At 45.4% G+C, this 27,817-nt stretch overlaps 1 protein-coding gene across 1 annotated transcript; it reads right to left on the reverse strand.

Moving 5' to 3' along the window:
- Positions 1-1,752: 1,752 nt before the first annotated feature.
- Positions 1,753-27,817, reverse strand: C1H14orf180 (chromosome 1 C14orf180 homolog). The gene is made up of 4 exons (XM_053361364.1): positions 27,676-27,817; positions 23,625-23,757; positions 16,897-16,923; positions 1,753-3,013 (listed from the first exon to the last, which is right to left on the reverse strand). Exons 1-4 carry the CDS (start codon positions 27,691-27,693, stop codon positions 2,811-2,813), a joined length of 381 nt encoding a protein of 126 aa, XP_053217339.1. The 5' UTR covers positions 27,694-27,817; the 3' UTR covers positions 1,753-2,810.

The following is a 27,817-nucleotide window of genomic DNA, read 5'->3' on the forward strand; positions in this document are numbered from 1 at the left end:
GAGTTCCACAGTTTTAACTATCCACTTTCTCAATGCCACACATAATCTTAGAAAGTTTCTAACCTGACTTTTCAGCAGAGGCTGGTCCATTAGGGCAAATAGGGCAGTGGCCCACCGGCCTCATCCTGCTCTCAGCCAATCCATTCTTCTTCTTTGGCAATCACTCGTAGCCGAGTAAGATTGTCTTCCATAAACACGGTTTTAACAATGAGTCCATAAGTGACTGTGGAGGTCAATTCTGGATCCACACGTCCTTCCACAGTGAGGACATTGGTTTCCAGGCAGGAGTTGATCACAGTGTGGATTTGCCAAGCGTGCCTTCCTCTTAGCACGTTTCTCCCTTGCGTTCTGAGTTCGAGTGTCTTCAAAGCCCATGACACCTTTGATAAGGCTGTTCTCCAACTGGAGCGCTCGCAGGCAAGTGTTTCCCAATTGTTGGTGTTTATACTACATTTTTAAAAAATTGCCTTGAGGCAGTCTTTAAACCTCTTTTGTTGATCACCAGTATTACGCTTTCTATTTTTAAGTTCAGAATAGAGTAGTTGCTTTGGAAGACTCCTGTGGATGTGAGTTCCACAGTTTTAACTATCCACTTTCTCAAGCCATGCATAATCTTAGAAAGTTTCTATCCTGACTTTTCAGCAGAGGCTGGTCGATTAGGACAAATAGGGCAGTGGCCCACCAGCTTCGTTCTGCCCTCTGCCAACCCATACCTGCCTCCTGTCGGGATGATGTCAGCGACTCCTGGCTGGTTGCCCAGGAAAGTATAAAGACAAGGGAAAGTTTCTTACAGTCCTTTTTTATTTCAAACTTTACACAGAGAGGCTATAGAACCCAGCCTCTTGGATAAGGGCATTGTCTCGAGTGAATCTCTTCTCCCCTCCAATCTCTCCCATCCCTCATTCTTCGTCGTCATCATCTCCTCTATGGGTGCTGCTAAGGACCCTCTGTCTTTGAGCTCTTTGCTCTCCTACTTTTAAGGCTCGCCGGGTTCTGGGAGATGGAGGGTTTGGAATGCTTTCTACTGACAACGTGTCAGCCACCTGTTGCTCTGGCTCTCCCATGGTTTCCCAACTTTACCCTTCATCTGCCTCTGAGCTGTGACCTCCCTCAAACCCCTGTTGTAAATCTAGACTGTCTTCCTCCTCCTCCTCCCTGAAAGGGTCAGGATGGGGAGGCGGTTTCCACCATTCCTGTCCCTGACACTTCCCTTCTTACAGCCAATCTGGGGTGGGTGTGTGATGCTGGCTGTCAGCTTCCTCCTTCTCAGTCTGTTTTGCCCTTGTATAACTAAGCAGGGAGGCAGCGAATAGGGACAAACCTAGAATTGGTTGGCCCCAGCTACTCTTGGCCTCTTCGCCTTCCATTGCACCAGTCCCACCAGTCCCATTCCACCAGCAGTACCTACTCTTTGGAACTCCATGTCCATTGATTTCAGGCAGGTGTCTTCACTGCATTGTTTTCAGCATCTGCTAAAAACACCCCCTCCCCCCCAGCAAGCCTATCCATGCCATTGTTCATACACAATATGATTGTGTATAATTTTTTTTTAGTTGCTGATTTTATTTATGTTTTGCTAAGATTGCATGCCAGCCTTGTTTAAACATTTGCTTTTGTTGGCATTGTTAAACTAATCTTTTATATAGTTCTTTGTAGACCTTTCAGAGGCAGGGACTTTAAATGTATAGTGCAGACAGGACCACAATGTGTGACAAGCAGATTTAGTAACTGTTACCAGCATTTATTCATTCTTAATCATAATTTTGCAATGCAGAAGGCATTTTTTTTTCATTGTGTTCATTTTTTAAAGAGTCTTGGTGTGATTCCAGTAAGCTGAAAATGGCATCAATGTCTTTAAAAAACACCTTTTTATAACCAATTTTTATTAGTATATACAATATTTTATTAAACCATGAACCAATGATAGTAGAGACGGCAACATTCCTGTAATTTTTAATTGTGTGGTTAGACACTTGGTCAACTATCTTTTGAAAGCTAGCAGCAGCTATCCATAAGCTGGCATATATAGAATAGGTTTCAAACCGTGCAATGGATAAAATGTGATATTTATACATACCACTCACAAATACCCACATTGCTTAACCCTCACCTCAAAATATACATCAGACACAAAGAGGCTTGACTCAGCTCCAGCGAAACACTTTTACACCCCATTGGTTCCAGTGGGGGAGAGTAAAATATGCACAGCTACTCTCAGTTTCATCCAAGCCAAAATTTGAGTTGAATTCAAAGGCTCCTCCCCGAAGAAACTGCTGGGGAATTTCAAAGGAAGCAAGTTTTGATAAGGTTATGCACCCTGTCTGTCCACACTTTCCTCTGTAAGCAACACCCACCATTTATCATTTAAAAATAAGTCATTTTTGAAGACTAGTCTTTTGTATGGTCTAGCTCATGGGTTTATTATTATTATTATTATTTTAAAACGTTTGATTGGCAATACTTTGAAATCCTGTTTGCAGCTCCCACACATCCCCAGGTTGGAAATAAAGAATATTCTCAATGCTTCAAGGCTCTTACACAATGGGCCTCTAATTGCAATTGAGATTGCTAGGAGACGATAATGGCATTATGAAAAGAAATGCGGAACCCAAATGACGGCGATAAGAAAGGAAAAATGCCCACCGTGGGTAGCGTCGTAATTTTGCAAGAAGACAGCTGCTTCATTTTCCGTTTAATTTTTTCCCTCTTAAATAAAGAGGCTCTTTTTCTCTCTCAGACACATTCGGACAGTATCCCAGAGGAAGCGAACCATCGTCCCCAGACCTGCATGGTTCCATGTGTGAGGCTTTCTACAGCCTCATAAACCAGGCCCAACATTTCACAGCAACGTGCCTGATCTGAAGGACGACGATAACAAGCTGGGTGTGAAACTCCTCCAAGACTTTGAAATCTCGCCTCACGCTGCCGTAGTAGAGACTTAAAGCCAAAAGCAGGAGCGCACAAAGGAAAATCCCCAGGAACAAAGGCAGTATGCTTGCAGGCCTCTTGTGCGCTGGGATGTAGTGGGGGAGAACAGAAAGAAGCGAGGTTAAAATTAGGTCCTCCCCAGTCATATTGAAACACACCCCACCTCCCCTTTTGTGCATCGAGGTCCCCCAGGCCACCCCAATAACAATTTTTCTTTAAGGTTTTTGGCATGAATTTGGCCACAACTTTATTTAAATACACACACGTGAGTGGTTGCTTAGGCATTGGTTACGACTATCTGTCCTTGCCCCAGGGACAGAACTGACTTCCAGATTCCAGCAGAAGAAATGAAGCTGGGCATCAGTCCCTCATCTCTCACCCTCATGCCCCCTGGGGCTTGCACAGCCCAAGTCCAATGCCAGGGACTAGGATGAAAGGGATGGCAAGCCCCTGGGTTCCTTTAATGGAATTCCCTATGCAGTACCATCATTGGAGGGGTTGGCACTTACCCCTCCACCAACCAATTTTAACCAATGCCTAACTGCAACCTTACAAGTTGTGATGATTTGCTACGCAGTAGGCAAAAACCAAATGGCAACAGCCAATCAGCCAAATGGACAAAATTCCTACCAGGCCCCTGCCCCAACGGCAGACGACCCCATGACAGGCATAGCAAGGTCAGAGGACAACGAACCCCCCCTTTTCAGGGAGGGTGGGCGGGTGATCCGGTGCACGCAGCCCAAGAGAAGGCCCCAGGCTGCCGCCCTGTATTTAAGACCTCTGATCCCTCCCACCATTTAGCAACATAACATTCTCCCCAGCAACACTCCTTGCCCAATCACAGCATTTGCCCAACAACAGTGGGGTGGCCTTCAGGCCCCCACCGCAACACGTGCTCTCTGTTATGGAAAACACACTTTGCTGGAGAAATATTAACTTCCGGTGTCATATCACAGACCCTCCAAGTGTTCTAATTCCACTCCCCACCCCCCGTGAGGTTGGGGAAGCTGAGAGGTTGCAGATGACTCAAGGTGACCAATGTAGATGTGTGGGAGATCCAACGCGGAAGAAGCTTCCTGATCTAGAATAGACTGTCCCTATTTTCATCTCAGAAATGTATGATATCCATTTCTTTTTATTTGGGGGGCGATTAAGCATGCTGCTCTCAGAGGATCTCCCTCTGAGGATACTGCCGCTGCCTCCTTGTGGGAATGTTGTGGATATCAGGAGAGGATATATTGATTAAATATTATCCTTCCTCACTCACGCTGCTGAGTCAGTAGCAGAGTACATTCCCCTGTATATTGCAGGAATCTAGTTGGTAGATTCGTTTGAATCTCTTGAGTTAAGCAATCCAGCCTGGCTTGTCCAGATTGGATTTGTTCCTGGTAAATCCCCTTTGTTCCCTCTTAAAATGAATAAAGACACAACAGTCTTCTCTTACAAGCAATGAGAAGTTTACTTACATTCAGTTCACAGTATGATCCTGAATATAAGTCGTTCGTAGTTACAGAAGAGAGTGTGGGTACATCCATAGCTGTCAATTTACAGATTTGAAAACAAGAGACCAGCAGCCTCGAAAATAAGGGATCAGCAGCCAAAATAAGGGATTTTAGTCAACCAGCTCCTTTCCTTCCCCCCATAATAGTCAATCAAAGGAGCCTCCAAAACAAATCCAAAAGACCCACCCTCCCACGAGATCACCGCCCGCCATTGTACTCAACTAGCTCCTTTCCTTTCCCCCACCATGTGCCCCCGCTCCAAAGAGACCTTTTCCCCGGCAAGGGTGAGTGGGCCGACGATGACATATCTATCCGATCCCGAGCACAGGTATGTTCAACTTCTGAGCCCCTCCGAGCCAAAGGCAGAAAGCCCACCCTGCAGCCAAACGAAGCCTCAAGAAGTGGTTCCCACACCGCAGCAACCCGGCAAAGGGGATGCAGCAAGGAAAACCACCGTCACCTCTCCGCTGGGAAGCGCTGAGCAAAGGCGAGTCCCCAGGCAACGCGGCCAGGCACAAGGCATTCAAGCTCCACCCCCAGTCATTCTGAGACTCCTTATTGGGTGAGCAATGCAGCCAAGGAACACAGTTGGAGCCTCCCTCTTCCCTGGTCGGCAGGCAGAAAGGGAGAGGAGCTGCTTTCTTTGAAACCCGGGAAATTTAAGGGACATCATCAATAAGGGACAGCAGTGGGAAACGGCGCTGGGATAAGGGAGTTTCCTGCCAAATAAGGGACAGTTGACAGCTATGGTTCATCCCATATGGGGATTGAGCCCATGTGCTGCTGGCTGAGAGCCAGCAGACAGCAAAAGCATCAAGATATGATAAAGTGAAGAAGAAGGGTCAAGAGAGAAGGGAAGATGGCTGTGTGACCAGCCCTTTCATGGTCACACTCCAGAGTCATGCCCATCTACCTGGTGACACACGGGGGAGGAAGCTCCAGACCAGGTGTCACAGGAAGTCCTCCTGGCTGGAGTAACATCCCCCTGTGTGTCCACTCTGGGCAAACAAGAAATGTATTTGACTGCTTTCTGTGATGTTACATCCCACGCTCCTCATGACTCTTGATGCTGCCCACTCACCTCTTCCTCTGGCCCCAATCCACACCACATTCCAGAGGGAACATAGGCACACAGGAAGTTGTCTTATGCCCAGTCAAACCATTGTCCCATCTATCTTAGTAGCGTCTGCACCCATTGGCAGAAGTTCTCCAGTGTTTCAGAAAGAAGGGGCGTGCTCAGCCCCACATGGAGAAGCTGGGGGTGGAACCTGGGATCTTCTCCATCTGAGGCAGATGCTCTGCTATTGAGTTACATCCCTCAGTGGTAGACCCTTTCACACCAAAAACTGTACGTGTGTAGAGACAGCTAATATCTGTGTTCAGTGTAATGCGTGAAGAAGTCACCTTCCTTGGAGGTTTTCAAGTAGAGGTTGGATGGTTATCCGTCATGGATGCTTTAGCTGCGATTCCTACAATGCAGGGGGGGTTGGACTAGATGACCCTTGGGTCCCTTCCAACTCTACGGTTCTGTGATTCCACGATTCTATGAAGTCTAAGCACACGGCTGAAAATGTCCTACCTGGAGATGCTGAGGACTGAACCTGGGACAAATAAAATAAAATAAAATAAAAAAAATAAAATAAAATAAAATAAAATAAAATAAAAACCTCTATTGTCACTACACCACCTGTGTGCAGTGAAATTAAACGAGCCCCCCCCCATATACTCAGTCTTGTTCGTGCTCTGTGTGCTTGGCAGAAGTCAATTAAAGTCATACCTTGGTTTACAGATGCTTCAGGTTGCGTTTTTTTTGGGTTACGGACCGCCGAAACCCGGAAGTACTGGAATGGGTTACTTCCAGGTTTCGCCAGGTGCGCATGCACAGAAGCACTAAATCGTGCTTTGTGCATGCGCAGAAGTGCCAAATCGCAACCCGCACGTGCGCAGATGTGCCGCTGCGGGTTGCGAACACTGCAGGTTGCGAACGTGCATTCCGCATGGATCACGTTCGCAACCAGAGCGTGAGCGTCCACTGTACACCACTATTTCCCCCCCCCATTCAGCAGCCCAACAGCCCACGGATAAAAACTTTTCTTTAACCTGTTGGCAGGGCTGACTATACTTCTGTATCTCCTGCCCAAAGGTAGGAGCTTAAAGAAGTGCTGGCCAGGGTATGAGTTGTCCCTAAGAATTTCCCTTGCTCTCCTGAGGCAGTGGTCTCCTGCGATGTTATCTAGTGAACTCCGAGGACAGCCCATGGTATCATGTGCTGTATTCGCCACCCTCTGTAGGGACTTTCTGTCCGCGGCTGTCAAACCTGAGTACCACCCTGTATGAACAATATGTACAGTATGAAAGGCCTGGTAGAAGGAGATAATCAATTTTTGTTTGACATTGTTCTTTCGCAAGACCCTGAGGAAATGGAGTCTCTGTTGGGCCTTCCTAACCACCTGGGTTGTATTGATTTCCCAAGTTTTTCTGCATGCAATAATGTACCGGTATATTAGGGCCAAAGCACTGTTTAATTTTAGCATTTAAAATTAGCATTAAAATGGTGATGAATTTTCACAAGGCCTTTTGTTTTTTACAGTCACAAACTGATGTGTAGAGCATTTTATGATAAAGACTGCAAAATAAGAAACCAAGACACTACGGGACTTAAAACATCTCTTTGTGGTACAATAATGTGTTGACTCTGGCTCTTGCAGAAAAAATAATGCACAAATAATGCATTTTTTTAAGGTAAGGAAGACCTGGAACATTTCTATGCCTTTTGGTGGGATTTCATTTATTGTGTGTTGAATTCAGATATACCAAACTCTTATCCCACCAAATAAAAATTAGGCTGCCGTGATGTGTTTTATTCTTTTACAACATTACCTGCTCTCTTATTTATTTGGAAAATACAACCTCTGTAGTGCTCCTTAGGATGAATGGTTGAGAGAGCTGGGTATGTTTAGCCTGGATAAGATGAGAGCAATTTTCAAATATCTCAAGGGCTTTCACATGAAAGATGGAGCAAGCTTGCTTTTTTGCTGCTCTGGAGGCTAGGACCTGAATGAATGGCTTCAAGTCACAAGAAAGGAGATTCCAGCTAAATACAGTGGTGCCTCGCAAGATGAAATTAATTTGTTCTGCAAGTTTTTTCTTCTTGCGAGTTTTTCGTCTTGCGAAGCACGGTTTCCCATAGGAATGCATTGAAAATCAATCAATGCGTTCCTATGGAGACTGTCCGGGGACAGAGGGGAAGCGCCGCACGCCTTCCCCTCTCTCCCCGGAGATTGCGGGGCAGGCAATGGGGAGAAGCAATCTTCTCCCCGCCGCCCCTTGCTTCAAAAGAGGTCCGGGGACAGCGGGGAAGACGCGCTGCGCTTCCCCGCTATCCCCGGAGCTTGCGGGGCAAGCTTCGTTTTGCGAAGCAAGCCCATAGGGAAATGCGTCTTGCGAAGTGGCTAAGAAAACGAAAAACTCCTTCGTCTAGCGAGTTTTTCGTCTTCCGAGGTGTTCATCTTGCGGGGTACCACTGTACCAGGAAGCGTTTTCTGACAGTAGGAGTAGTTTGACAGAGGAACGGACTCCCTCTGGAGGTTGTGGACTCTCCTTCCATGGAGGTTTTTAAGCAGAGGTTGGATGGCCATCTGTCATGGATGCCTTAGTTGAGATTCCTGCATTGCAGGGGGTTGGGTTCCATTTTAGCTCTTACAGTTCCTTTATTTCGTAACTTTGATTCTATTCTTTCCTCTTTGTACTTTTGGTTTTACATTAATACAAACCCGAAACGAGGGAAAAACGAGAAATTGAGAGAGGCCAAAATTGACAGATTCAGAATTGAATCTGAATTCTGAATTGAATTCAGAAATGAATCTGAATTCTGAATTGAATTCAGAAATGAATCTGAATTCTGAATTTCATTGCATCAATTAAGTGTTTTAAATTTGTTGTTAGCCGCCCTGAGCCCGGTTTTCTGAACTGGGAAGGGCAGGGTATAAATAAAAATGTATTATTATTATTATAAGAATCTAAGAAGAGCCTCATGGATCAAGCCAATGGCCTGTCCAGTGTAGCATCCTTTTCTCACGGAAGCCAACCAGACGGCCCTTGGAAACCCATGAGCAGGCTCTGAGCACAAGAGCACTCTCCTCTCCTGAGAGTTCTAGCAGCTGGTATTCAGAAGCATTACTGCCTCCTACTGTGGAGGCAGAGCAGAGCCATCAGGTCTGGGAGCCATCCATAGTCCTCTCCTCCATGAATTTTGCCTATTCTTTTAAAGCCATCCCAGTTGGTGGCCATCTCTGCCTCTTGTGGTAGTGAATTCCATGGTTTAACTATTCCTACACCTTGGTACAAAAATGGTATTATACACCTGTAAGGTTATACAGTGGTACCTCGGGTTACATACACTTAAGGTTACATATGCTTCAGGTTACAGACTCCGCTAACCCAGAAATAGTGCTTCAGGTTAAGAACTTTGCTTCAGGATGAGAACAGAAATCGTGCTCCGGCAGCAGGAGGCCCCAGTTTCAGGTTAAGTACGGACCTCCGGAACGAATTAAGTACTTAACCCGAGGTACCACTGTATCATATTACAAAATCTGGAAGTAAGAATTGTTGGAGGAAATGTGGAGTGATGGGAACATACAGTCATATGTGGTGGGATTGTCCATTAGTTAATGAATTTTGGAAACAGACTGGTATAGAAAATATTGGGAATTGTGGGTAGGAAGGTGGGAATATCTAAATTAATGGTTCTTATTAGTCTGAGTAGCACCGAGTTAAAAACAAAAGAGGAATGTAAATGGGTAAAATTGATGGTAACTGCAGCCAGACAGGTTATAGCGAGTAACTGGAAAAATGCAGAAGAGCTGGGGTGAACCAATGGAGGAAAAAACTGAATAATATCATAATTTTACAATATCTAACTGTGAAGATACACAGAATGAAAGGGTTTAAGATCAGTGAGAAAGAGGAGGATTGGTTTGAGAAATTGAATTATTTGGGTAGGTTAGAACAATTTGGGGCAATTAAAATGTTAAAAGTTAAACAAACCCTGTGGAGGGAGGAGTGCTAACGTATATAAAATTGTGCATATGGTTGATTTGAATATGTTATTATTGATTATGTATACCTAATGTATCAGCCACCTGGGGGGGGGGTGTTCACTGTTTGTGTTTGGTTGCTGGTAAAAAATAAAAAAATAAAAAAATAAAAAAATAATTGGATTTTGAATAACTGAAAAAACAACAACAACCTATCCCTGTTGCTGTTGTTGTTTAGTCGTTTAGTCGTGTCCGACTCTTCGTGACCCCATGGACCAGAGCACGCCAGGCACTCCTGTCTTCCATTGCCTCCCGCAGTTTGGTCAAACTCATGCTGGTAGCTTTGAGAACACTGTCCAACCATCTCATCCTCTGTTGTCCCTTTCTCCTTGGGCGCTCAATCTTTCCCAACATCAGGGTCTTTTCCAGGGAGTCTTCTCTTCTCATGAGGTGGCCAAAGTATTGGACCCTCAGCTTCAGGATCTGTCCTTCCAGTGAGCACTCAGGGCTGATTTCCTCCAGAATGGATGCGTTTGATCTTCTTGCAGTCCATGGGACTCTCAAGAGTCTCCTCCAGCACCATAATCCAAAAGCATCAATTCTTCGGCGATCAGCCTTCTTTATGGTCCAGGTCTCACTTCCATACATCACTACTGGGAAAACCATAGGTTTAACAATACGGACCTTTGTTGGCAAGGTGATGTCTCTGCTTTTTAAGATGCTGTCTAGGTTTGTCATTGCTTTTCTCCCAAGAAGCAGGCATCTTTTAATTTCGGGGCTGCTGTCACCATCTGCAATGATCATGGAGCCCAACCTATCCCTACACCTCAGCTTTTCAGGCAGCCAGGAGGCCTGCTCCTTGAACAGTATAAAGGCAACACAGGAAGCTGGATAGAGAGAGAGGAGGAGCGTTGATCTGCATATAGATATGTGGCTCTCCCCCCACACCTCCTGTGCTTGCCCAGGATTTGCTATAAAGCAGCCCTGGCTCTGCCTCTTTGCAGCTGTTTGGCAGCAGTTCCCAGGCCTGTCTCTGCCCACTGCATGTGTTCCTCTGGCCTCCTGCCCTTGAATACAGCTCTTTGGCACGCCTAGCTCAAATAGCAACAACACACACCTCCCTCCGAAAGGAGACTGAATAACAATGATGAAATCTAATGGAGCGTTGAAAGGATTTGATTATATACAACAAGAACAGGATTACCATAATTAATGCATGCACTTGGATACCCTCGCTGCCATCTTTTAAAAAACAAAACCCCTTTCAGCAAAAAAACGTGAGCACTTAAATACTTCTGAACGCTAGGCAGCTCTGGCAAATTATTTAATGCTCATTGGCAGCTTATAAAGAAACGAGATTCCGTGGCTTCTGCCTGTAACACGAGCCTTTTATATCCAGTCCTTTCAAATTGGAAGAAAAGAGAGTTAGTTGCGCACTCGGTGCGGCATAAAATACAAGCGGGCTTAAAATGATCATCCGAGTAAACATTCGACATGTTTTAATTTTCACAAGCTGATTTAGGAAGGCTTTCTCTTTCTTTTAATGAAATGCTTGTGCGTGTGTCATAAGCGTTCATCTTAATTTGTATTAATTTTGGTATTTAATGGCATTTACAATGTTTTCATTTGCATTCCTATTTTATTTAAGTTTTCTGCGAAGCCTTTGGGGAGGATACCACTAGTCTTGATACTCTCGTAGAATCATAGAATTGTAGAGTTGGAAGGGACCCCGAGGGTCATCTAGTCCAACCCCCTGCAATGCAGGAACCTCAACCACCCCTGACAGATGGCCGCCCAACCTCTGCTTATAAACCTCCAAGGATGGAGATTCCATCACCTCCTAAGGGAATCTGTTCCCCTGCTGAACAGCTCCTACCCTCAGAACGTTCTTCCTGATGTTTAGCCGGAATCTCCTTCCTTGCAACTTGAATTCATTGGATCAAGTCCTACCCTCTGAAGAAGGAGAAAACAAGCTTGTTGTTCCCTCTTCCATGTGACAGTCCTTGAGATACTAGAAGATGACCATCATATCTCCTCTCCGTCTCCTCTTCTCCTGGCTAAACCTACCCAACTCCCTCAACCGTTTCTCATATGGCATGGTTTCCAGATCCTTGACCCGTGTTGTAGGTGTCAGGAGTTCAGCCTACACTCGAGTAGGACCCTGGCAGAGACACATGCCCGACTGGTACGTTCCCTCCCTCCTGGTCGTTTGTTCGGGAGCTTCAATAGCTTTCTTCAGCCCGAACATCACAGCGACTGATGCCAACCGACATCGGCACACTTAGGGATCTGCAGAGTTTGCGCATCATGTGCGTGACAGATCTCAGCAACTCAGCATTTTGGCTAATCTACTTTATTTACATATAAACACACACGGAGCACTGCAACGTGGCTCCCTCTCTCTCTAGCATCAGACAGCAAAGAGAAAAAGAACAAAGGACAATAGTCCCACTTCATGGAACACAGTAACACAAACATCACTTCCCACTCTGTGGAGTCAAAACATATACCGTCATGTGATAGACAACAATCCTATGACTGCAATCATGGAGCAGGAATTCTAACAGTAGGACTAGCCAATTCTGATGCTCACCTTCCAGATGATGATTGACTCCAGCTCCTATCAGCCCCACCCGGCTTGGCTGATCGGCAGAGATGATGGAAGCTGCAATCCAGCAACACCTGGAGTGACATCTTGTCTGTGAAGACACTGCTGGTCAGTACAGACAATGCTAAAGTGGGTGAACCAGTGGTACAAGGTAGCTGTTTATCATTATAGGCTGTGTGGGGGTTAGCCTGGATAATATACATGGGTCCTTTCCAGGCCTGTGATTGCACATCTAGTGAAGTTTGGAATCTAGCAGAAGCAGCTGTCGGAAAAGTCTCTTTGTTGGGTAATGGCCTTGTCTTAGCTGGCTGGTGAAGTGCTCTCATCAGCATCTCAAAGGGTGAGCTACGTTTCCATAGAGACAAATAGGTGGGCCTTTTGCCACCTCACCTGGTTGGGTGCCATGTCATCCTGGGATGGAGAGCAATAGGCCAAGGGAGATTGCGCATGTGAGTGGATGTGGGGTGATGCTGGAAGCCAGAGAGACAGAGACATGCCTTGCTCTGTGATGGATCCAAAACTGTGACCTGGGGCTTGCCTGGAGACCTAAGGGGAAAGCAAGATCTTTGGGAGTGTTGATGCTGTGAGCCCCTTCACCCTCTGCTTAGGTTGCATATATGTGTAAATCAAACCTTATGTCCCAAGGACACCACAATCTCTGTTGACCTTCATCAAGTGCAAACTATTTAATTATTACTTGCTGGTTTAAATTTATTCTTTACTATTATACTCTAATGGATTATTGAATATTGGTTGATTTGCTATACTTGTTCATTTCAAAGTTATGCTTTTATTCTGACTTCTTTTGTATTGGATCAGATGGTTATTAGGTGTGTGATCTTTGCTGTCTATTTTGTTGTTTCTTCAGCTTGTAAACCGCCTTGCGTATAGTGATTTAGAAAGGTGGTATCATACCCTCCAACATTTCTCCAATGAACATAGGGATGTCCCATTCCATGATGACAATTTTACTATTTATACCCCACACATCTTACTGGGTTGCCCCAGCCACTCCGGGAAGCTTCCTACATATATAAAAACATAATAAAACATTAAACTTCCCTATACAGGATTGCCTTCAGATGGCTTGGGGCATGGGTAGGCAAACCAAGGCCTGGGGGCCGGATCCGGCCCAATCGCCTTCTAAATCCGGCCCGTGGACGGTCTGGGAATCAGCGTGTTTTTACATGAGTAGAATGTGTCTTTTTATTTAAAATGCATCTCTGGGTTATTTGTGGGTCCTGCCTGGTGTTTTAACATGAGTAGAATGTGTGCTTTTATTTAAAATACATCTCTGGGTTATTTGTGGGGCATAGGAATTCATTCATCCCCCCCCAAAAAAATATAGTCCGGCCCCCCACAAGGCCTGAGGTACAGTGGACCGGCCCCCTGCTGAAAAAGTTTGCTGACTCCTGGCTTGGGGGTTCAAATAACTCCATACCCTCCAACATTTCTCCAATGAAAATAGAGACATGCTAAGGAAAAACAGGACATTGCGGGATCAAATCAGAAACTGGGATGGTTTCTCTAGATCAGGGAAGTCCTTGGAAAATAGGGACACTTGGAGGGTCTGTGGTATGCAAATAATAAGTGAAATGAAAAAAGGAAAATGAAATGAAATGGTGTTAAAGGCACAGGGAGGGGCAGAGCTCAATGGCAGATCATGTGCTTTGCAGAGAGTTGGTCCTTGACTCAACCTCTGGCATCCTCAGTAAGGCCAGTTGCTGGTTCTTGTACTTGTGTCCTGCTTGGTAGCTTCCTATGGCCATTGTAAGAACAGGATGCTGGACTAGATGGGGCATTGGTCTGATCCACTAGACTAGTCTCTTCTTATGTTCTACAATTCTGGAAAAGCACTGCCAGTCAGTGTAAAAAAAAAGAGTAAAGGTAAAGGACCCCTGGATGGTTAAGTCCAATCAAAGGCAACTAGGGGGTTGTGGCGCTCATCTCGCTTTCAGGCCAAGGGAGCCGGAGTTTGTCCACAGACAGCTTTCCAGGACATTGCCCAGCATGACTAAACTGCTTCTGGCACAACGGGACACCGTGATGGAAACCAGAGCGCACAGAAACGCTGTTTACCTTCCCACCACAGTGGTACCTATTTATCTACTTGCACTGGTGTGCTTGGTTGGCAGGAGCTGGGACAGAGCAACAGGAGCTCACCCCACCGCAGTGATTCGAACTGCCAACCTTCTGATCAGCAAGCCAAAGAGGCTCAGTGGTTTAGACCACAGCGCCACCTGCATCTCCAGTCAGTGTAGACTGAGCTCAATGGACCAACAGTCTGACTTGGCAGAAGGCAGCTCCCCCTGTTCTTATATGCCCTGTTGATGATCCTGTGTGAGACACACTGTCGTACCAATATCTACTGACAAGCTGCTGAGTGAGACGGAACATCGCTCTGACCCAGCGTGGCAATTTTTATGTAAGTTGCATTGCCATTACTTTATAACAACAGTCTTCTTTTATAAAGCTGCTTTGATATGGAAAGTGCTACCCAACGCCTGATCTATGCATCGAATAATAAGCATTTTTTAAAAAAATAATAATAATTCTGTACAGAGTGTAACCATTTGCCTAGTATATGAGCGCAGCCAGTATGGTTAAGATTAAATATATATATAAACACCGCTGTGGTCTGTATCGTTATGGGTAAAGGTCCACTATTTGCTCTGGCCTATTTAAATTAGCTGCTATTACCAGTCCCAGAATTCATGGTAAACAATTAAGCTGTCATGCTGAGGTACAGGGAGGAAAGTAGAAGTCGTAAAGGCAGGCAACCCAACCCATAATAATGTATCAAAAAGTGTGTGTGTTTTGGGGGAAGGCAGAATGCTAAGAGCAAATCATTTTAAAGAAGCCGAGAAAGCGAATCAATGTTCTCTAATAGAGTCGGGGGGAACTATTTGCAGCAAATGATTTATTCATCTCGAACGAAGCCCTCCTTTCCGCTTGCAAATTATCTCTGAACAGGCTTCCATTTTCTTTGTTAAATCGATTGCTATTTAAAATTACTCTCTTTGTGCTTTCTGTGAATAAATGTCAGCCTGTGGCTTGCTCGCTAACTCCTTCCTGTGAGGGACTGATTCAAATGTTATTGCACTTGTAGACTGAATATATATATATATATATATATATATATATATATATATATATCACACGCACTGTAGTAGATAGCATCTGAAACATACAGTGTGAAATTGCTTTTGGACACAGAAAACTGCTCCATTCTCAATGCTGGAGCTGGGGTTGCTCAAACTGTGTCCTGTGGAACAGTTATTTTGATGCCTATCAGGGTGGTAATTAATGATGAACTCTAAAAAACAGGATGCCCAGCATGACCAACTGTCCCTTAAGATGCAAAGCTATGGGGAAGTGCTATAGGGCACATGAGGACTTGGGTAGCCAAGGAAGTGCCCCCCAGATGTTGCTGGAGTGCAACTCCCATCACTTCCATCTAGCACAGCCTTTCTCAACCTGTGGGTCCCCTGATGTAGTTGAACTACAACTCCCATCACCCCTAGCTACCAAGGCCAGAGCTCAGGGATGATGGGAGTTGTAGTCCAACAACATCTGGGGACCCACAGGTTGAGAACCGCTGAATTCTAGCATGACTGTCATGAACTGGTTGGACGCAGAGGAATGGTGGAAGGAACCAGTTGGGGAACCACCAAGGGAAGAAGGCTCAGAGCCTGGAGATTGGTGGTGCAATGACTATGAGTGGCCAGAGGGAGAAAGGGGAGAAGACTGGGAGGAGAAGGTGAAGAGGGCTTAGTGAACTGGGAGAGCCCATGGCCAAGAGAAGTCCAGAATCAGAGGCAGTAGTAGGAGGAAGGACAAGAGGCAGAGTTGAGTCGGGCTGGTGAAGAGTCATGAGGGTCTCCCCCTCCTGCTACAACAAGCTCCCCTCCCAGCTTGTCTCCCAGAACCAGAAGAGGCATGAAAAGGGCGGAGGAGAGGCTGGTTCACACAGGCACAGTCTCTGATTGCTTGGGAAAAACCCTGGAGAGGCAGGGACTTTCAGTCTCGGCAACTGATCCATGGGGCAAGACCTACTGGGGGCGAACTGTTGTGTTCATTGGGCCCGACACTCTGCCAAGTCTGTACAGATCATGTTCTTGCTAATAAAGACTTAACTTCAACTTGCACGGTGTGATTTACTGTCGGCTCGCTCCTGACAATGACCAGCGGACAGGGATGATGGGAGTTGTAGTCCAGCAACATCTGGAGGGCACCAGAAGTGATGTCAGCTGCTTGACGGGTGGTTGTGGTTGGGGGGAAATAGCCTCATGGGCCAAATTGGACCAACCCAATGCGGCCTGAGATTAGCTTGCTGTCTGGAGGTTAAAAACTTAAAATGAGCCTGTTGAATCAGTCCAGTGGGCCATCTAGTCCAGCATTGTGTTATCACAGTGGCCAAACAGAAGCTCATGGAAAACGTACAAGCAGGACCTGAGCACAAGATCATTCTCCCCTCCTGTGGTTTCCAGCAACTGGTATTCCCAAATATTGCTGCCTGACTTTGGAGGCAGAGCACAGACATCATTGCTAATAGCCATTGATAACTCTACCCTCCCCAATTTTGTCCAGTCCTCTTTTAAAGCAACCCACCCCTAGCTGTGTTTTTTAAAACAGCAGTGTAAAGGAGCTCACCCCCATATTGTAGATGAAGTATGTCGAAGGAGACCTAATGTGAATTGCTACTCTCAGCTAATGTTTTATTCCTTTTGCAAACCTAGGCTATTAATAATCCAAGCAGCAAGCCATCATCAGTCAGTTCCACAAATGGCCCACGGTGAACATGTTAGAGATTTCAACTTACCAACTATGTAGTCACAGCAGGAAATGTCTAGATAGAAAACAGAATGAAAGGGATGTATTATTAGCACTGCAAAGAAGGAACCTCTTTGGACTAATAAAAAAGGGCAAATTCGGCAGAGGACTTAGCTGCAGGTTGGAAATTGCTCAGTTAAAAGGCAAATGCAGATTTTACACGGCTCACTTGCAAAAATAATGAGCTGGATTTTCACTGAGAAAATAATTAAAGCTGGTTCGGCTGATTCCACTTTCTTCTTATACATCAGGTTGGGGAGGGCTGTCATATGTCCGGATTCGTCCGTCCAAAATGGTGTCCGGGTGGAATTTTTGGGGCCAGAGTCAGAAGTGGGTGGAGCAACACATGCAATTATTATTATTATTATTATTATTATTATTATTATTATTATTATATACTGCCCTTTGTCTGAAGGTCACAGGGTGATTTACAGCACAAAGATAGAAAATGAGAACACAAAATTCAAAAATAAACCAATAACCCCACTCCCCCAAACACATTTAAAAGACCATAGCTTTAGCTAAGATTCCTGCATTGCAAAGGGTTGGACTAGATCAGGGATGTCAAACTCAAATTCATCGGGGGGCCGCATCAGCAGTTTGGTCACCCTCAAAGGGCCGGTTGTTCAGGCAGCCGTTGGATCTGTCACATCACAGGATGGCATGCGCTCAATATAAAAACAAGTGGAGGTTTCCTGAATGCATGTAAAGTGGAGGTTTCCTGTGTAGAACGGCCGGCGCCGCTAGAGGGCAGACGTTCTCTGGCTTGTAGGCTGTCGCGCATGCGCTGAAGAGGCGGCTTTCTTGTGTAAAAAAAAAAGCGAGAATAAAAGGTGAAGGCTGGCGGCCGGCGGCGGCTACATGGGCCACATGACGAGGTCTGGCAGGCCGAATTCGGCCCGCGGGCCTTGTGTTTGACACCCGTGGACTAGATGCAGACCTTTCAAGCGTCCCTATTTTCTAGGGACAGCCCCAGATTTACAGAAGACATCCTGGTTTACGGTTTGATCCCGGAATGTCCTGCTTCTCCTTGGGATGGCCCTATGTTCATCAGAGAAAACTAAAGGACTGGTTATAGAGGAATGTTCTTGCCTGGTGCCTAAATATATGCAATAAACGTGACAGGTGAGCCTCCCTGGGGAGAGCATTCAACAATCAGGGAGCCACCACAGAAAAGGCCCGTTCTCATGTTGCTGCCCTCCAGACCTCTCATGGAGGTAGGTAAAGCTAAAGGGACCCCTGGCCGACTCTGGGGTTGCGGCACTCATCTCGCTTTATTGGCCGAGGGAGCCGGCGTACAGCCTCCGGGTCATGTGGCCAGCATGACTAAGCCGCTTCTGGCGAACCAGAGCAGCGCACGGAAACACCGTTTACCTTCCCGCCGGAGGGGTACCTATTTATCTACTTGCACTTTGACGTGCTTTTGAACTGCTAGGTTGGCAGGAGCAGGGACAGAGCAATGGGAGCTCACCCCATCGTGGGGATTCGAACCACTGACTTTCTGATTGGCAAGTCCTAGGCTCTGTGGTTTAACCCACAGCATCCCCTCTCATGGAGAGGGCACACAAATAAGGGCCTTAGATGATATTGCAGGATGTGGGTCAGTTCTTATGAGGAGAAACAATCCTTGAGGTATTGCAGTCCTGAGCTGTTTAGAGCTTAATAGGTCAAAGCCAGCATTTTAAATTGGGCCCAGAAACTAATTGGCAGCAAGTGCACTCAGGTCAGGATTGGTGTAAGATGCTCAAACCATTTTACCCAGGTGAGCAACCTGGCCACCCAATTATGTACCAACTGAAGTTTCTGAACAATCTTCTGAGGCATCCCCACATATAATACGTTGCAGTCATCTAGCCTAGAGGTTACCAGAGCAGAGACAACAGATGTTAGGCCCTCCTTGTCCAGATAGGGGCGTCACTGGACCACCAGTCAAAGCTGATGGAAGGCAATCTGCGGTATGAAGGCTACCTGAGCCTCAAGAAGCAACAATGAATCCAAGAGTGTTGAAGCTATAAGTTTAATTTACATAAAGTGTTATTTTTAATTGCATTGTCTATAAGTTGTTGTAAAATAAAGCTTTAGGTGTATAGCCATTACTTTTCCATAGGGTGCATTAAGTCAGCTCGGGACTCCTCTCCTGACGTGGTCAAAAGTTAAACCTTAAGACAGTGGGAAGAGATGTCATCTGAGTGCCTTGCCAGTGTTTGTAAATGTAAATGAGGTTGCTTGCAACACAGAGCTGTACACAGTCAGTTGTACATGTTGTTGTTGTTTAGTCGTTTAGTCGTGTCCGACTCTTCGTGACCCCATGGACCAGAGCACGCCAGGCACTCCTGTCTTCCACTGCCTCCCGCAGTTTGGTCAAACTCATGCTGGTAGCTTCGAGAGCACTGTCCAACCATCTCGTCCTCTGTCGTCCCCTTCTCCTTGTGCCCTCCATCTTTCCCAACATCAGGGTCTTTTCCAGGGAGTCTTCTCTTCTCATGAGTCTCCTCCAGCACCATAATTCAAAAGCATCAATTCTTCGGCAATCAGCCTTCTTGATGGTCCAGCTCTCACTTCCATACATCACTACTGGGAAAACCATAGCTTTAACTTTACGGACCTTTGCTGGCAAGGTGATGTCTCTGCAGAGACATTAAAAGCAGTTGTACATAGTCAGGAGAAAAAGAGACAGTACAGTCGTACCTTGGATCCCGAATGCCTTTGTACTTGGGCGTTTTGGTTCCTGAACGCCGCAAACCCAGAAGTGAGTGTTGCAGTTTGCGAATGTTCTTTGGAACCTGAACGTCCGACGGGGTTTCTGCGGCTTCTCATTTGTTGCAGGAGCTTTCTGCAGCTGATCAGAAGCTGAGCTTTGGTTTCCAAATGTTTTGGAAGTCAAATGGACTTCCAGAACGGATTCCGTTTGACTTCTGAGGTACCACTGTATGTGATTTTCAGCAGAGAAGCTACATTTTAGTAAAGATGTTTAGAACCTCACCCTGGTATCAGTTTGTAAAACTGAAACCAATTGCTTTTCTCTTCTTTTTTTGTGTATGTGTGCAATGTATCAAATTATCCCTAGGCAAAATTGAGCCCCCCGGGGAAGAAAAAATAGTTCTGCAAGAGGAGAATAGATGGGTGTAGGAATGATTAAGCCCAGAAATGCTAGCTTGGCCCCCACAACTGTGGATGCCCTGGGCTATGGGTACCATGCAGAATGCATGGTCCTGGCACCAAAATTTGTGCATGCCCAGCTCCTTCATGGGGAATTTTGTGGGTGTTTGGGCCCCCAGGGCCCCAGGGAGTTGGCACCTATTATTAAGCCTCTTCTCTTTCCACCCACCATCCTCCCTTTTCTTCTGCCCCTCCCCCCCCGGCCGACTCCATCATTAACTCAGCAGCTGTGGGATTCAGACTGTGAGTTTGCTGAGTTAACATGCAGCTTGTCCCTGATGACAATCAGCAGATGTGCCACTAAACGAAACAGTCTGTTGTGAAAGGGGAAATTCCAACACGTGTGTTAGGATCTGTTCTCAGATAAACATTTTCCCGTCTCTGTTGAAGCTTCGTGATGAGACAGAACACACACACACACACACACACGCACGCAAGAAGAGCCATGACAAGTGAAACAAGGAAATGGAACTTTCTGAAAACATTACAGGGAGCAGATAATAATGTCATAGTATTTATAGCTGCAAATGGAAAGCATTCTGAGAGTTTATAGGGGTGAGAGGGCTCTTTGGTGCTGTAGGGAAGCTGAAATGTTCTTTTTCATTGGAACATCTTGCACAAACACCCACAGGTCTTTGCAAAGCATCATTTTTAGAAAAAAAAAATCCCAATTGTGTCCATCATATCAAAGTGTTTAGATACGTGCCATGTAGGATAGGACTGGCTGCAAGTTCATGGGGGTCCAGGAGTATCAAGCTGTAAAAAGTGCCCCCTGCCCTCACTGTAACCGATTGAAAAAGTGGCCATTTGTAACCCACTTTGACCTATTCTCTCCCTCCCTCTGTGCTCCCAGCACAATTTTTAATAGCATTCTCTTGCCTATGCAAACCTCCCCCCCTCCATGCTAAAATACCAACAGCAGCTGCAATTGGAAATGCAGGAAAACATGAACTGAAAATTTTGCAATTCTCAATTCAGAGAATTGAGAACCCCCTCCCTTTCCCCTCCAAAGAGATTACATGATTTAATTCCTCAGATCCTAGATTATGCATTTGTGGTAGTTATCTTAAAGCTCTATTTCAGGATTTAAAAACATAATCATACCCAGTGACTGGAAAGATAGGAGTTTTATTGAATGTCTTGAGTAGAGAATACTTTGGGTAAATGTTCATTTCATCTCAAAGATGAATGGCAACGTCGATGGGTTTGCTCTTGTTGCAGAAATATAGCCCATTGCAAGAAAACAAGGACTTTGGAACCAGTCCTCTGTATTATTTCCCAAAAGAAAATGTAACACAATAAAATGCTAGGATGTGGGTGGGAGTGAGGGGAATAAGCTTTCCTTTTTTTTTTTTAAAGCAACTCTTATTACATTGTGGATCTATCATCCAACAGTGTTTTGGAATGGCATTTGTTGATAAAAAATAAAAAAAAACGCACACAAGTTGAGATTTAGGAAGAAATGTACTGCAAATGGAAAAATGTCTTTGGTGCCAGAAAGCTTTCATTTCCCAATCCATAGCTGAGCCTTATTGATGGCGTGTGTGTTGACGCACAGCAAAATCACATTTGTCAGAGACCGTTTGCGCTGAAGCACACAAGTGGAGGAGCTGGCAGCCAAAAAATGAGGATCCCTTACCCTCTTCCCCGCTCCCCTCCCTGTCTTACCAAAACATTTCAGGTGTGAGTTTTCCATTTTGGACTTAGGCTCCAAATAGCTCTATAACAGCTGGTGTAAATAATAGAAGGCAGAACGTGGGTTGAAAAGCTGCAGTCCTAAGCGTGATGACTGCTGCTGGGAACGACTGAACTCAGTTCTGTTGCTACATACAAAGCTGCCTTACTGAGTCAGTCCCGTTAGTATTGTGTACACCAGGGGTCAGCAACTTGCAGCCCATGGACCAGATGCGGCCCACGAAGACCATTTTACTGGCCCTCGAGCCGCCCCTGAGCTGAGCCACCTGCTCAGCGTGTCCCCCGCGTGCTGCGCTAAATTGGTGCAACGCTGCACAGGGACTTGCTGAGTCCGGAAATTTCATCTGCGCACACGCAGATACTGGAAAATCGCTTCTGCACATGCCCCCCAGATGCCAAAAATCGCTTCTGCGCAGGTGCAATTTCTGGGCATGCGCAGAAGTGATTTCCGGTGCCGCGGACATTCATAGATGTGATTTCGGGCATCGCGCTGTGCTGGTCTGGCCCATGAATGATCTCCATGGGAGTGATCCGGCCCATGGCCGGTAAGCCATGCCGACCCCTGGTCTACACTGGCTGGCAGTGGTTTCCAGGGTCCCAGGCAGAAGGCATTCCCAGCCTTCCTGGAGATTCTTGGGATTGAGCCTACGACCATCTGCATGCAAGTTAGATGCTCTATCACTGAGCTATGGCCCTTCCCAGTCGTAATGTTGCAGTGTGCTGTAGTGCTTAGCTTACTGTATGCTTGTGAAACATGGACCACTTATAAACGCCATCTCCAACCCCTCGAAAGATTCCATCAATGGTGTCATGAAAAATTATTACACATCACTTGGGAAGACAGGCAAACTAATGGCAGTGTACTGGAAGAAGCAAAGATCACCAGTGTCAAAGCGATGATTCTTCAACATCAGCTTCGTTGGACATGTTGTCCAAAGCAACTACTCTATTCCCAACTTAAAAACAGAAAGCGTAATGCTGGTGGTCAACAAATGAGTTTTAAAGACTCTCTCAAGGCAAACCTAAAAAAATGTAGTATAAACACCAACAACTGGGAAACATTGGCCTGCGAGCGCTCCAATTGGAGAACAGCCTTAAAGTCCAAGTGTCATGGACATTAAAGATGCTCAAACTCAAGACGAAAGGGAGAAACATGCTAAGAGGAAGGCATGTTTGGCAAACCCTCACCATGATCAACTCCCACCCGGAAACCAATGTCCCCACTGTGGAAGGACATGTGGATCCAGAATTGGCTTCCACAGTCACTTACGGACCCACTGTTAAAATCGAGTTTATGGAAGACAATCTTACTTGGCTATGAGTGATTGCCAAAGAGAAAGAGATTGCTTCGCATCATCTCTATCAGGCAAATTGTCGTACTAATTTCCTTGGACTGGTTGACACCAAGTTCCCTTCCCAAGGCTATGGTTCCATGGCTTACAGATGCGCACTCCTGCAGATTCTGTCTCTGTGCATTTCACTCTTAACTCTGGCAGCATAAACAGAAGAATACGAAACCAGGTCAATATTTGTGAAATTAGAGCAGCTTTTTGGGTTTGTGTGGCCTACACACAAGCCAATGGAACCTTGACGTGCATCTGCCTTCCCAGAGTGCTCTTCTTCTCAGCCTCTATTTATACCTTGTCCAATCCAGCAACTGATTTCTTATAATTAGTTTCTATGCCAGTCAACCATGCCTCTGGAAGTCTCCAGAGGGTCTTCAACGTGGCTCCAGGTACAATGAAAAGGCCCCAGTGACAGTTCTGGGGTAAACAGATGGCTGGAGCTTGCAAATAAAACCTCAAAGGGATAGGGTATGAGAGAGACCAGCTTTGAGCTGTTAGTGTCATATATCAAGCATACCATGAACACGTCCAATAATTTCTTCTGGTTCCTGGAAACGAACTCTTCTCCCTACTTTTTGCTTCTGACTGAGAGCTTTGTTCACGGACGATCTTTTCCTCAATATGGAAGGAGGGCTTTTGGTGTAGTGAGTCTAAAAAGAAAAACAATATCTATATCTATATTTATCTATGCACACAGACGACGACCAGAGCTGCATTGAATTATTGAACCCATCTTTTTACTGGGGCAAAATGTCTGCTTCTGAGGGGGCAGCACTCCTCAACTTACCATTTATGGGAAAGGTTTTCTGATTATTTAGGTATGTTGCTTCAGCACCAATCCGCTCTCTTACAATCACAGAATTGCAGCGTTGGAAGGGACCTTGAGGATCATCTAGTCCAGGCATGGCCAAACTAGGCCCTCCAGCTGTTTTGGGACTACAATTCCCACCATCCCTGACCACTGGTCCTGTTAGCTAGGGATGATGGGAGCTGTAGTCCCAAAACAGCTGGAGGGCCAAGTTTGGCCATGCCTGATCTAGTCCAACCGAATATGCAGCTGTCCCATACGGGGATCAAACCCGCAACCTTGGCATTATCAGCACCACACTCTAACCAACTGTCTTCTTAGTTAAATATTCTTTCACATTCATTCTATGATCCCAGCCATTCAGGGGTGGCGTAGTGAATGCAATGACCAGACAGCCAGTGAGCATGTAGCATGTGGTGGCATCTCGTGAGGGCAAATGAAATACTTTGCTCTCGTCCTCAATGGTGGGGGAGAATGTATGCATATATTATTATTATTATTATTATTATTATTATTATTATTAGTTGTCTCAGCAGTAGACAAACACATTCTTTCCGCTGCCCACCAAACACTTTCATGTCCTCCATGAAACATTGTCATGGGTGGCTATTTCTGGGGAGCGGGGATGACCACACTCATGAACCTCAACTCCATGTTTCAGCTGAGCTCCAACGGCAACCTCCACCAATGGATACATAAACACCCAAACCCACTCCATAAAGACAAAAGAAGAACCTGCTGGACCAGGCCAATGACCCATCTAGTCCAGCATCCCGTTCTCACAGCGGCTGACCAGATGCCTATGAGAAGTCAAAAAGCAGGACCTGAGTGCAACATCACTCTCCCCACTTGTGATTCCCAAAAGTTGGCATTCAGGGGCATGCTTCCCCTGACCTTGGAGGCAGAACATAGCCATCGTGCCTAGTAGCCTAGGCCTTCTTTTTCTAGTGAGTGTGGAGGATGAGAAAGAAAAATCTCAGGTGTTCTCTGAAAAATGTCTTCTGAGAGATTGCAGCTTGGCTCAAACACAGGAAGCTGCCTTATACAGCGTCAGAGCATTGGCCCACCCAGCTCATTATTGTTTACACTGACTGGAAGCACCTCTCCGTGGTCTTGGTTAGGGAACATTTCCACCCCTACCTAGAGACGCCAGGGATTTAAGCTGGGACCTTTTCATACCTGCTAACTGTCCTGTTTTAAGTGGGACATCCCGGAATCAGAGAAGTCAATCCCAGCTACTGTTTGCATCCCGGAACATGCTGTTGTTTGGTCCAAAAGATGCTCATTCTGGCGCGAGTCAGCAGGGTCAGGCCAGACCACCAGACCAGAAGGCAGTCTGGTGCAATCCTGCTGATGTGAGCCAGATCGCTTTCTAGACCCTTCTGACTCACGCCAGAGTGACTAACCAGAAGGTGCTCTGGCACCCTAACCGGAAGAGTCTGTGACCAGAAGGAGGAGGAGTATCAGGAAGAATGGAATAAATTTAATGATTATTTAGTTAAATTTGTTAAGTTAAACTAATTGGAAATAGCTTGCAGATACTTAATGGGCTTAGGATTTTATTTATGTTAAGTGATGAATTAATATGTTTAATTCTATAAGGTGAAGATTTAAGGATGTTAATGTTTAAGTTAAATTTCATGAAAAATGGGGAACCAACCAAGGGGAAGCGAGGAAGTCACTTAACAAAGTTAATAACTGTAATTTTTAATAAGGCTATGTTTGTTTTGTTTGTTTGTCTTGTCTGTTTGTTTGTTTATAATATTGTGAAAACCAATAAAATTTTTGGGAGGAGAAAAAAAGAAGGTGCTCTGGCACAACTTTGCTGACGTCCCAGTTTGGGGGACAAAAATGTTGGACAGTATGCCTTTTGCATGCAAAACAAGTGTTCTCCCAGCGAGTGTGGGCCCTTACTCTGCTTTCAACAGTGCGTTCTCTCTCTCTCTCTCTCTCTCTCTCTCTCTCTCTCTCTCTCTCCCTCTCTCTCTCTCGCTCTTATAGAATGGTTGCCCTCATTCCTTTGTCCTCGTTTTTCTCTAGGAATTAAAATAGCCCAGGGCTGCCATACTTCTGGATTTCAAAGGCGGAATTAGCGTCCGGGGGAATTTCCAAAAGGTGGTGCCTTGTCCTGGAATTTAGACAAGTCAAATTGTGGGTTGCTTTTTGCATTTTCACAAAAGCTCAACAACTTTCGGGGTGCCCTGGTTTTTACTTTTTGAAATAAAGCAACCCGAAAACAGCCAGAAAACAACTTAGCTGGGAAGGGATTGTATATCTCTCCCATGCCAATATCTTTAAGGCCACATTTTATCTGTTTTACAAATTAGGTCCATTATTACAGTAATAAAGCGGGATTTGAACATTAGGATTTCCTACAGATATTTCAGTAAAACTATTGATGGAATTTTAGTTGGGAAGAGGCATGATTTACTGTTGCAGAGGATTTGCTTTAAAAGTCCTTGGTAAAACTCTGGGGATCTGCCGTCATTAAACATACACCTTTCAGTCAAGATGGCTTGGCAATGATTGCTGAAATATGTTTTTTTTATTATTATTGTTCCTGCCACGTCAATAGCACATGCAAGCGCAGATTCTTTTGTTTTCCTAGGGCTATTTGTCGACCCCCCTTGCCTTTGTGTTCTTCCTAAGACCAGGACGAAAGCCCTATAAAAGCCTTTCAGATATGAAGCCTCTTTATTGCTGGGTGAGATGGAGAAGTCTAATGCTGCTTTCGATTACCATAAAACTGCCAAGTTATGAATGCCTCAGGAATAGCTACACGGACAAAGTTGTTACTGGGTCACTATAAGCTGCACAACAATGGAAGCTTTGTCTGTAATTTTGGAAGTTCTGTAAGAATGTTTGTAGGCTGCAGCCCCTTTGCAACAAAAAATATATATTTTTTAAGGCCTAGGCCTAAGTGCCATTTGCTCAGTGTTTCTAGAATGCATACCCTGCAAGTGTCCCAGAAAAACTGTGACATCCCTTTTTTTTTTTAATCCCGAGAGAACAGAGGCCATTTTGGTTGATGTGATCTCGTGGCATGATTCTCCCATACACAAAGGAGGGTTTTTTTGGGGGGGAGGCACAACGTGAAATCTCGCGAAATTGCAACAACCAAAATGGCTGCCGTGCTCTTGCAATTTAAAAAAATGGAAAGATGGCATCTGGGAAGACGGCGTCCCAGATTTTGGCTTCAAAGTGTTGGAGGGTATGAGAATGTTATTGAAATTTCACATGTCTTCCCAACACTATGAGGTCCCAGGGCAAATTACAAGAATTTAAAACTAAAAATTATAAACAATGCAAAACTAGTCCATTGCATACTAGCACTTTGGACTCGGCTACATTAGTCAAAAAACAGTGTTTTGGATGCGTTATAAACATGCAGCACCAGATGGCGTTGGAAAGTAAAAAAAAAATTCTATGTGATTTTACATAGTGGTTTTGTTCTTTTGTTATAGCGATTTAATTTCTGACTCATTTATAGCGTGTTTTTTCTTCTTCTCTGTGTAGATCCACTCCTGCATTTAAAAAACAGTTCATGTAACTTGGAAATTCAAGCAAGAGGTTCTCCAAGTCCCTAACTCTAGAGCCCCACATCACTGCAGCTGAGCCAATCTCAGCCAATTCCTGCCCAAGGACGTAGTGATAGCAGCACAGGTCCATCTCTTACCACCAGAGAATGCTCAGTGCTTCTGTGGGCTGTGAAAACACTGGTAGCAACAGCTTGGAGAGGTATTCCGAGAATCCACCTTACCTTTCCTTCACAGTGCATTGGAGAATCTGCAGGAACGCCTTCATGCTGCAAAAAATGGACATCTGCGGAACTTCCGAAAGTCTTGGGAACTTTGCTGGTTCATGGCTTCTGCAAGGATCACATAACTCAGTTAGCACAGGTT

The sequence above is a fragment of the Podarcis raffonei genome, chromosome 1 (assembly GCF_027172205.1).
Source record: "Podarcis raffonei isolate rPodRaf1 chromosome 1, rPodRaf1.pri, whole genome shotgun sequence".
Taxonomy (NCBI): Eukaryota; Metazoa; Chordata; class Lepidosauria; order Squamata; family Lacertidae; genus Podarcis; species Podarcis raffonei.

Bases quoted from the DNA above. Each gene is read 5' to 3' on its own strand.
- C1H14orf180 (XM_053361364.1), bottom strand. The intron at 16,924-23,624 runs GTATGCTTGATA...TTTTCTATCTAG, and splicing joins AATTATTGGACGTGTTCATG to ACATTTCCTGCTGTGACTAC. The intron at 3,014-16,896 runs GTAAGTTGAAAT...ACTACATCCCAG, and splicing joins CTGCTGTGACTACATAGTTG to CGCACAAGAGGCCTGCAAGC.